Source organism: Colobus angolensis, unplaced genomic scaffold (genome assembly GCF_000951035.1).
Source record: "Colobus angolensis palliatus isolate OR3802 unplaced genomic scaffold, Cang.pa_1.0 Scaffold157, whole genome shotgun sequence".
Lineage (NCBI taxonomy): Eukaryota > Metazoa > Chordata > Mammalia > Primates > Cercopithecidae > Colobus > Colobus angolensis.
Window position 1 is genome coordinate 1,099,516 of NW_012114677.1, and position 11,293 is coordinate 1,110,808.

General features: G+C 47.6%; 1 protein-coding gene across 6 annotated transcripts in view; it reads right to left on the reverse strand.

Moving 5' to 3' along the window:
* The window catches only part of WHSC1 (Wolf-Hirschhorn syndrome candidate 1), a 93,497-nt gene that overhangs the window by 54,426 nt on the left and 27,778 nt on the right, over window positions 1–11,293 (reverse strand). For all 6 annotated transcript variants that reach the window (XM_011936765.1, XM_011936764.1, XM_011936763.1 and 3 more), the window contains one exon: window positions 10,798–11,280. In XM_011936765.1, the coding sequence (XP_011792155.1) occupies window positions 10,798–11,280 (483 nt within the window). The remainder of the gene's footprint in view (window positions 1–10,797; window positions 11,281–11,293) is intronic.

The following is an 11,293-nucleotide window of genomic DNA, read 5'->3' on the forward strand; positions in this document are numbered from 1 at the left end:
TTTTTTTTTTTTTTTTTTAAAAAGACAGTCTCACTGTGGCCCAAGTTGGAGTACAATGACGTGATCTCAGCTCGCTGCAACCTCTGCCTCCTGGATTCAAGTGATTCTCCCACCTTAGCCTCCTGAGTAGCTGGGATTATAGGCATGCGCCACCACACCTGGCTAATTTTTGTATTTTTAGTAGAGACGGGGGTTTCACCATGTGGGCCAGGCTGGTCTTGAACTCCTGACCTCAAGTGATATGCCCGCCATGGCCTCCCAAAGTGCTGGGATTACAGGCATGAGGCACTGCACTGTGCTCCCCCCAACACTTTTTAGAGTTTCCTTTTGTTTTCAGGTTTCACTGAAGAATGTTTAGGTATCCATCCTCCAAGACGACCCCCCACCCCTCCGGGACCCCTGCCTCCTGGAGCTCAAACCCCCATTACTGCTTACGGCGTAATCAATATCACAGTGCAGAAATGGTTGCATATGACTCCAAGTGTAGAGCATAAAAGATATCCACCTTGCTCTTTTTTGGATCACTTGCTCTGGAGAAAGCCAGCCCCCATCAAGTTGTGAGGACACGCCAGCAGCCCTATGGAGAGGGCCACATGGTGAAGAACCGAGGCCTCCTGCCAGCAGCATGAGTGAGGGGAGGTACCCTGGAAGCAGACCCTCCAGCATCAGTCAAGCCTTAGGATGATGTAGCCCCAGGTAACATCTTAAATGCAACTTTAAGAGACCCTGAGGCAGAACCACTAAGCTAAGCGGTTGCCAAATTCCTGGCCCACAGAAACTGAGACAATAAATCTATGCTGTTGTTTTAAGTCACTAAATTTTGAGGTAACTTGTTATGCAACAATAGAACTAATACCAAGGCATGTACAAAGAACTGAGACATAAAGCACTGGTTCCACTCCAATGGATGTATAAAAATTAGGATCAGGAAAGGTAGAAAAGACTTTAAAAATTGAAAACTCAGGCTGGTGCAGTGGCTCACGCCTATAATCCCAGCCCTTATGGAGGCCGAGGTGGGCAGATCACCTGTCAGGCGTTTGAGACCAGCCTAGCCAACATGGTGAAACCCCATCTCAACTAAAAATACAACAATTAGCTGGATGTGGTGGCGCGTGCCAGCAGTCCCAGCTACTAGGGAGGCTGACAGGAGAGGATTGCTTGAACCCAGAAGGCGGAAGTTGCAGTGAGCTGTGATTGCGCCACTGCAATCCAGCCTGGGCAACACAGTGAGACCCTGTCTCAAAAATTAAAAAAAAAAAAAATTCAAAATTCAAGCCAAACCAGGCACAGTGGCTCACACCTGTAATCCCAGCACTTTGGGAGGCCAAGGTGGGCAGATCACAAGGTTAGGAGTTTGAGACCAGCCTGGCCAACATGGTGAAACCCTGTCTCTACTAAAAATACAAACATTAGCTGGGCGTGGTGGCGGGCACGTGTAATCCCAGCTATTTGGGAGGCTAAGGCAAGAGAATCGTTTGAACCTGGGAGGCGGATGTTGCAGTGAGCTGGCAGAGGTTGCAGTGAGCTGAGATCATGCCACTGCACTGCAGCCTGATGACATTGCAAGACTACGTCTCAAAAAAAAAAAAAAAAAAAAAATAGTCCAAAAAAGCCTGCTAGTGAAAATGCTGCTTATACTGGAGCCAGCCAGGCGCACTGGCTCATGCCTGTAATCCCAGCACTGTGGGAGGCTGAGGTAGGAGGATTGCTTCAGGTTGAGGCCAGGAGTTTGAGTCCAGATTGGGCAACACAGCGAGACCTCATCCCTATAAAAAATAGAAGTTAGCCAGGCGTGGTGACACATGGCTCTAGTCCCAGCTACTAGGGAGGCTGACAGGAGAGGATTGCTTGAACCCAGAAGGCGGAAGTTGCAGTGAGCTGTGATTGCGCCACTGCAATCCAGCCTGGGCAACACAGTGAGACCCTGTCTCAAAAATTAAAAAAAAAAAAAATTCAAAATTCAAGCCAAACCAGGCACAGTGGCTCACACCTGTAATCCCAGCACTTTGGGAGGCCAAGGTGGGCAGATCACAAGGTTAGGAGTTTGAGACCAGCCTGGCCAACATGGTGAAACCCTGTCTCTACTAAAAATACAAACATTAGCTGGGCGTGGTGGCGGGCACGTGTAATCCCAGCTATTTGGGAGGCTAAGGCAAGAGAATCGTTTGAACCTGGGAGGCGGATGTTGCAGTGAGCTGGCAGAGGTTGCAGTGAGCTGAGATCATGCCACTGCACTGCAGCCTGGGCGACAGAGTAAGACCCTGTCTCAAAAACAAAAACAAAAAATCTTTATATATATGTAAAGAAGTACATTTCTTCACTAGTAGGGAGAAACAAAGTTAGAAAGTGACCTCTAGGCTGGGTGCAGTGGCTCACACCTGTAATCCCAGGACTTTGGGAGGCCAAGGCAGGTGGATCACCTGAGGTCAGGAGTTCAAGACCAGCCTGGCCAACAAAGTGAAACCCCATCTCTACTAAAAATACAAAAATTAGCCAGACGTGGTGGCGTGTGCCTGTGGTCCCAGCAACTCAGGAGGCTGAGACAGGAGAATCGCTTGAACCCAGGAGGAGGAGGTTGTAGTGGGCCAAGGTGGCTCTTTCGCACTCCAGCCTGGGCGACAAAGCAAAACTCCATCTCAAAAAAAAAAAAAAAGAAGAAGAAGAAGAAGGAAAAGAAAATGACTTCTAAAGAGTCAGGAAGAAGCAACAAAAAGTCCTGAAGTCAGCCTTCCATCTCGGGACCCTAGAAAAGGAAGGTCCAGGAAACAGCAGGGAAGCCCCACCTGACTCGATATCTCAAGGGATGGCCATTGGTTAACAGACAACCCAACAAAAACCATCCTTGTGTGCACCAGCGCTCCCAAAATAGAAAAAACAATGTAGAAAGACCTAGATAGATGGAAGCAGGGAGGAGCTTCTTCAAGTTTAGAATTGCTTATTTCATAACAGTTATAATGAGCATCCTAATAGTCACTGCTTTTCTAATAGAAAATTCCTCAAAACCACCCAGCCAGAGTCCAGTGGAGGGAAGGGAGGCCCCATGGGCCTTCCATCAGTGACCAGGGGTGGGCAAGGCAGTGCTGGACATTAATACAGAGCTCCATTTTTTGTAGTTTTTGCTTTGACAGGATCTTGCTCTGTCATCCAAACTGGGGTGCAGCGGCACAATGATGGCTCACTGCAGCCTCGACCTTCCAGGCTCAAGTGGTCCTCCTGCCTGGGCCTCCTGAGTAGCTGAGACTACAGGTGTACACCATCATGCCCCGTTAATTTTCTTGTTTTTTTTGTAGAGATGGGAGTCTCACTGTATTGCCCAGGCTGTTCTCGAACTACCAACCTCAAGCAGCCTGCCCTTCTCGGCCTCCCAAGGTGCTGGAATTACAGGTGTGAGCCACTGCACCCTGCCCAGAACTCAATTTTAACTGTACACCTTCAGTTTGGTTTTATATTACTTTTAGTACAGTGCCAATCCAGACTTTCGTTTTTGGCACATTTCTTAGCACTAGAAGGACCACCTGAGATCAACTTGGGTCCCAAAAAGCCAACAGGGTGGTCTTTGGACAGTGGCTTTCTCAGGTACCCACTTTTTTTCACAATTCCAAACTAGTGAACAGGTTGTGGAGACACAGCCAAGCAACATGCCAGAGTGGCTGACGGGGCAGTTCCCACCCGACACAGCCTCACCCTCCTTCCAGGGCCCAAGAGCATCCAGCACCTCACCCACCCTGTGCAGGCCTAGCTGTCAAACACTGAGGTGTCCAATCAGAGCTTGCCACTGCACCCTCCCCCAACATGCCTGAAACGGTGGCTGTCCACACATTGCTGAGTGCTTTAAACCATTTTAGTTTAGTTTAGTTTTGGTGGAGATAAGATCTTGCTATGTTGTCCAGGCTGGTCTCAAACTCCTCGCCTCAAGTGATCCTCCCACCTTGCGCCTGGCCTGCTTTGTATCATTTATATCCAACAATGGCCACGGCTACTCCACCAGGTGTTATGGCTCCTCCCTGGGCAGACCTCTTGGCTCCTGGAGAGAGGGACACACCTTCACAGCTGCCCACTTACACTTTTTAGATGGACGCAGAGAAAGGGATAGGCTAAACTCAATGATGGGTATGTGGCCCTCTTCAAACTTTACACAAGTGTAGAATGTGCACACCCTTCAGCAATTTGTTTCTTCTTTGACATCCAATGAGTTCACTTTAACTGATGTGTAGTCACACTGTAGGAACACACCATAGTCTGTCACTCAGTAACTTTTTGGTTTTGGACACTGTGGTCTCTCTTTGGGTGCAAGGGCAAAATTACTCTAGGGTAAACAGGAGTAAAACTGTACGAGAAAAAAAAGCACATCTTCAGTTTCACTAGATATTCACTAGATATCAAATTTCTCTCAAAACAGGTGTAATAAATGATGTTTTACCAGTATTGTACGAGGAGTCCCACTGTTGCTCATCTTCTCAATCCCCGGCTGTTCTGAGTCTGATGTCTGCTCACCTGATGGCTGAGAAGGACCACCCCACCAGGATCGTAACATACAGCTCCCTGGGCATGGCCGCAGTTAAGCAGCATCTCCTAATGCACTTACTGGCTCTCCAAGATATTTGCCCTTCTCCTTCAGAAGTGTTTCGGCTCTTTACAGAATTTGTCCTTTCACTGTGTTCATGATGTCCTTGACACAAGAATGTTTTCCTTTTTTGAGCCAGGGTCTCTGTCACCCAGGCTGAAGTGGTGCAGTGGCTCAAGCAACCCTCCTGCTTTAGCCTCCCCAAGTACTGGGATTACAGGTGTGAGCCACCATGCCTGGCCTAGATTTTCATGTTAACATACATAGTTCCTTTATAGCCTGTTATCAGTTTGGCTTGTTTAAGAAATCCCTCCCTCTCCCATGGTGACAAAGCTCCTCTCCCATGCTGGCCAAGTTCATAAACCACCAGTGGTCCAAGCACCATGTCCACTGCAGACATCCCACCCAGCTGGTCTGCAGCCCTTTCCCATCCATGTCCACATGCTTAGGAGCCTGTTGTGGGCCCCATCTTGGACCATATGACTGCCCTGCGTGAATATTGCTATTTTATTTTTTATGAGACAGAGTCTTGCTCTGTCACTCAGGCTGGAGTACAATGGCACAATCCCAGTTCACCGCAACCTCTGCCTATCAGGTTCAAGAATTCTCCTGCCTCAGCCTCCCAAGTAGCTGGGATTACAGGCACCTACCACCACGCCCAATTAATTTTTATATTTTTAGTAGAGACAGGGTTTCATCACGTTGGCCAGGCTGGTCTCAAACTCCTGACCTCCGGTGATGTGCACGCCTCGGCCTCCCAAAGTGCCGGGATTACAGGTGTAAGCCACTGCACCTGGCCAAATACTGTTATTTTAAATAACAGAACTTCTTTTTTTTTTTTTTCAATGTTCAGTTTCCTTTAATGACCCCCATCTCCCTGAAGGGCAGGTGCAGGCAGCGAGGCGATGGCAAGAGATGTTCACTTGAAGATCTTGCCCTGATTGAAGGCTTTGCCCACAAGCTGGAAGGCCCCCTCCCAGGAAAAGTACTCTCGAACCAGCATCTGGGTCTCCTCGCTGCCAGGATCGTTTCCGCCATGTGTATGACTCGTAGTCCACCTGCCAATCTGGACTCAGCGGAAAGGCAAGCTCCTGGCCTTGGAAGACCCACACTCCAGAAATGGAGCTGCTATTGTTGGTTCCAAAGAAGATGACACTGGCGAAGGCATTCTTCCTCAGCTTGTCCAGTCTCTGGAACATTCCAGTGATGAGATTGCAGCTCATGAAGGTCTGAGTGAGTTCTTCAGGGAAGCGATACTCTGAGTATCACAGGGACCAGCCGTCCCTATCAAAGTGTTCCCAGAAATATGGCAGTGCCACAGAGAGTGTGTCCTCATTGGAGTACTTGCGCTTAAATTCATCCAACACAAAGGTACTCTTGGGTAAGTGAGCGAAGGGTCCTTGGCCTTGGGCTCAGCAGCCAGCGCCTGCTCACATTCATCCATCTCCTCCTCAGGAGCAGGGGCAGCTGCCGTTTTCTCCTCCTTCCGCTCAGCCCGGGGCTTCTGCTTCTCTTCCCGTGAACCCTTCTCTTTCCGTGGTGTATCTTTTTTAGGCTGGGTCTCTGCAAACTTTTTAGCATCAAACTGGGCCATCTTCTCACACAGCTTCACTTCCCCCAAGACAGCCCGGAACTGGGGCTGATTAATGCAGGTGAGGAACCAGCGGTTGGTATTGGGAAAGGCCTGGCGGAAAGAAGGCTCTAGGACCTGCTTATAGAGCCACAACAGGGTGCAGACAACTGTGATGTCAGCCAATGTCACTCGTTCGCCCACCAGAAAAGTCTTCGTCTTCAAGTGAGCATCCAGCAGCCCCAGAATTCACCTCACTTCCTCCTTTGCATTCTCAGTGGCCTGTTTGTTGTGGTGCATGATGCCCAAGGTGGGGAATACCCAGGTACTGGCTGGGGGCACTATATCGGAATCAGCAAAGCTCACCCACTGCACCACCTGGGCTGCTGCCTCTGGAGTACTTCCCCGCAGCTCCTCACTGCTCACATAGTAGGCAATGGCGTTGCTCTCAAACACACAGAATCCATCGTCACCCTCAAATGCCGTAATCTTGCCGGCAGGGAATTTGCGGAGAAATTCAGGGGTGCGGTTGGTTTGGCCAAAATGGAAGTGGGGTGGTGTGGAGAGCACGCGGACCTTAGCCCCGCTATACTGAGCAGCGATGAGAGCCTTGAAGGCCCTCCAGTTTTCAGGATACGTATACAGGGCCCCAGCCGCCAGGGTGATTCCACAAAGAAAGGGCTTAAATAACAGAACTTCTCATCTGGTAGAGCAAGTCCTTAGGCCAAGCCTCTCTTCAAATGTGGCCACATTAGCATCCACTTACAAAGCGCAAAGAAATTCCTGTTAGAAGTTTTATTAGAATTATACTGAATTTATAGATTATTAAAGGGAGAATTGACAACTTCAGAAGCTTGAATCTTCCCATATATAAACATACCTTTATTGGGGTCTGCTAAAATATGTTATTTTTCTCTAAAGTTACATGCATATTTCATAATACTGATTCCACAGTACCTGACATTTTTGTTTCTATTATCAATGGTATCTTTTTTAACATTACATTTCCTCTTTGATGCTGCACTTGTATGTTAATTTTATATCCACCAATTTTGGCAAACTCTTAATTCTAAAAGATTTTCTGTACATTCTCTTGAGTTTTCTACATAGACTTCTGCAAACAATGACAGCTTTATTTATTCCTTTATAATATTGGCTAGCATTTTCTTAGAGACGAAGACACGTTCTGTTGTCCAAGCTGCAGTGCAGTAGCGTGATCTCAGCTCACTGCAACCTCTGCCTCCAGGTTCCGGCAATTCTCCTGCCTCGGCCTCCTGATTAGTTGGGATTACAGGCACGCATCACCACACCTGGCTAATTATTTTTTATTTCTAGTAGAGACGGGGTTTCACCATGTTGCCCAGGCTGGTCTTGAACTTCTGACCTCAAGTAATCCGCCCACCTCGGCCTCCAAAGTGTTGGGATTACAGGCATAAGCCACCGTGCCTGGCCTAATATTGGCTAGTATTTTCAGTACAATGTTTATTAAATGGTGAAAAATGGTTTCCTGTCTCATTCTTTTTTCTTTTTTCTTTTTTTTTTTTGAGACAGAGTCTTACTGTGTCGCCCAGGCTGGAGTGCAGTGGTATGATTTGGGCTCACTGCAACCTCCACCTCCCAGATTCAACTGATTCTCCTTTCTGAATCACTCGCCACCACATCTGGCAAAATTTTGTATTTTTAGTAGAGATGGGGTTTCACCACGTCGGCCATGCTGGTCTCGAACTCCTGACCTTCAGTGATCCACCCATCTCAGCCACCTGAAATGCTGAGATTACAGGTGCGAGCCATTGTAGCTGGCCCTCGTTCATGATTTTAAAGAGAATGCTTTTTTTTTTCTTTGAGACGGAGTCTTGCTCTGTTGCCAGGCTGGAGTGCAGTGGCACGATCTTGGCTCACTGCAACTTCCACCTCTTGGGTTCAAATGATTCTCCTGCCTCAGCCTCCCAAGTAGCTGGAACTACAGGTGCCCACCACCACACCCAGCTTATTTTTTATAATTTTGGTAGAGACGGGGTTTCACCATGTTGGCCAGGTTGTTCTTGAATTCCTGACCTCAGGTGATCGACCCACCTCAGCCTCCCAAAGGGCTGGGATTACAGGCATGAGCCACCATGTCTGGCCTAAAGAGAATGCTTCTAAAGTTTCATCAGTAATATCCTCGATGAAAGCTTCTGATACATATCCTTCAACAGATTTAGGAAGTTCCCTTTTATTCCTGGTTTAGTAACCTTTTATCAATAAGCAATAATTTTTTTGTTTAAGGCAGGGTCTCACTCTGTGGCTCAGACTAGAGTGCACTGGCATGATCATGGTTCACCACAGCCTTAAACTTCTGGACTCAAGCTCTTGCCTCAACCTCCCAAGTAGCTGGGACTACAGGCACATGCCATCATATCTGGTTAATTAAAAAAAAAATTTTTTTTAGAGACAGGGTTTCATGTTGCCCAGCCTGGTCTCAAACTCCTGGGCTCAAGCAATCCTCCTACCTCACCCTCCCAAAGTGCTGGGATTACAGGTGTGAGCCGCCACACTCAGCCTTTCTTTTCTTTCTATGAGACAGTCTCTCACTCTGTCACCTAAGCTGGAAAGCTGTGGCACAATCACAGCTCACTGTAACCTCAAAACTCCTGGGCTCAAGCAATCCTCCCACCTCAGCCTCCCAAGGAGAAAAAGCAATGAACTTTAATACATGCACCAAAATATCACATATACCCCATAAATACGGGGTGTTTACTTAATAAAAAAAAGCAATGAATTTTATCAAATGCCTTTTCTCCCTCTATGGAGATGAGCATTACACAGTACGTCACAATAATAGCTTTCTAACATCAGACCACCCTTGCATTCCTGAGAAAAGCCCTATGGATTACCCAGGCTGGAGTGCAGTGGCATGATTTCAGCTCACTATGGCCTCTGCCTCCCAGTTCAAGTGATTCTCCTGCCTCAGCCTCCTGAGTAGCTGGGATTACAGGCACACACCACCATGCCCAGCCAATTTTTGTATTTTTAGTAGAGACAGGGTTTTACCATGTTGGCCAGGCTGGCCTCAACCCCTAACCTCAGGTGATTGGCCCACTTTGGCCTCCCAATGTGCTGGGATTATAGGCATGAGCCACCGCGCCCAGCCATGGATTACTCTTGAAGATATCACTCAAATGCCTTTCTCTGGTAGAATTTCCAGATCCCATAGAGGGACAAAAAAATCATGTCCAGTAGATTTCTTAGAATACCCACAGTCACCTATTTATGCATCTCTGCCTGAACTCCTCATGGCTCCTTTTTGTGCCATGCTGCCTGCCACAAAATACATGCTGGTTAAAGATTCATGGAAAATTTTCTGAAGACAGACTTTTTTTTTGAGACGGAGTCTCACTCTGTCACCAGGCTGGAGTGTAGTGGTGCGATCTCGGCTCACTGCAACCTCCAACTCCCTGGTTCAAGCAATTTTCCTGCCTCAGCCTCCTGAGTAGCTGGGATTACAGGCAGGCACCACCACACCCAGCTAATTTTTTTTTGTATTTTTAGTAGAAACGGGGTTTCACCATGTTGGCCAGGATGGTCTTGAACTCCTGACCTCGTGATCCGCCCATCTCAGCTTCCCAAAGTGCTGGGATTACAGGTGTGAGCCACTGCGCCTGGCCGACACTATTGTTTTTGATACCTTTAATCACCACATAGATTTAGACTGCTGAATGGAAAATTCCTATGGAAGTAAATTTAAAATGAACACTTAAAAAAAGCCTTTTAAGCACTAGACTATCTCCCACTTCAAGTAACCTAACCAAAAGTTGGAAGTGGGGAACCCAACTCCTTCAGTTCTTTACAGCCTTTATTATGTACTAACAGACTGTGTATTTTATGTAAACAATTAAGAAAATTACATAAATGTCTTAATCACATTGCTACCCTTTTAAATGTCAGGAAAATAAATCAACACCCTCAGTGCCAGTGAATACAATGAGCTTTATAGACGAGCACATCCTGCACTGGAAGCTTCAGAACAGACTGCTGGAGAAAATGCTAACCTAGAGTCACACATTAAGGACATGGCCACACACTTCAAGCAAAGCGCAGCCTGATGAGACCCACTTCCCTCTGTGCCAGTTTTCTTTTCATTTTTTGAGACACAGTGTCGCTCTGTTGTCACCCAGGTTAGAGTGCAGTGATGCCATCACAACTCACTGCAAACCCTGCCTTCAGGACTCAAGGGATCCTCCTGCCTCCAGGACAAGGGATTCTCCCGCCTCAGTCTCCCAAGCAGCCAGGACTACAGGCATGTGCCACCATGCCCAGCTAATTTTTGTCGAGATGGGGTTTCACCATGTTGCTCAGGCTGGTCTCAAACTCCTGAGCGGAAGTAATCCTCCCGCCTTGGCCTCTCAAAGTACTGAGATTATGAGCCACTATGCCTGGCCTATTCTAGGTATCTTCTTATCCACATTAGGAGGGATATTTTAGGAACCCAGAGTGCAAGTCAAGTATCTTTTCCCTCAAGGGTCAGAATGGCTGTTCACTAATAATATTTATTTATTAGATCTAAAATCTATGCAAGACTCATGCTAGATTCTCCTGATAATGCTGAGAAACAGATGATTCTGCACTAAAGGGATGTTCCCCAAATTCTGAAACTTGCTAGCATGAAACACAACTTAGTACTGACCTCATCCCTGTGTTTTTGACAGAAGACCAAAAACTGGGATGCTGCATCTCCCTTCCTGCTTCGTGGCGTAGAGGCTGTGGTCTTCTTCCTCCCAGGAGGAGACCCTACTCCTCTTCTGGGGTCAGCCTCTGCCGTCTTTTGAGGAGTACTCTTCACTACATCGGGGTCACTCTCCCGGGTCTCTGCAGAGCTACACAGTTTGGCTCTCCGCCTTCTCTTCATGGGAATGCCCTCTTCCCTCGCAGACTTGGGGTTTTCAGCAGCTTCTTCACCGACTCCTGAGGACTCTGCCATTTCTCCGAAAGACTCTGCAGCAATGCCAGCCTCCTTGGCTACTTGAGGGTTGAGATGAAGCTGGTCCCCCACGTACAGAAAGGTGAACTTGGCTTTCCGCTCCTCCACTGACATGCTTGCAGCTTCTTCTGCTTGAACAATGCCCATTTCCCACTGGGCTCTCAATTTCCCTGAAATAGGTTTCAATAGCTGGGGGGGTGGG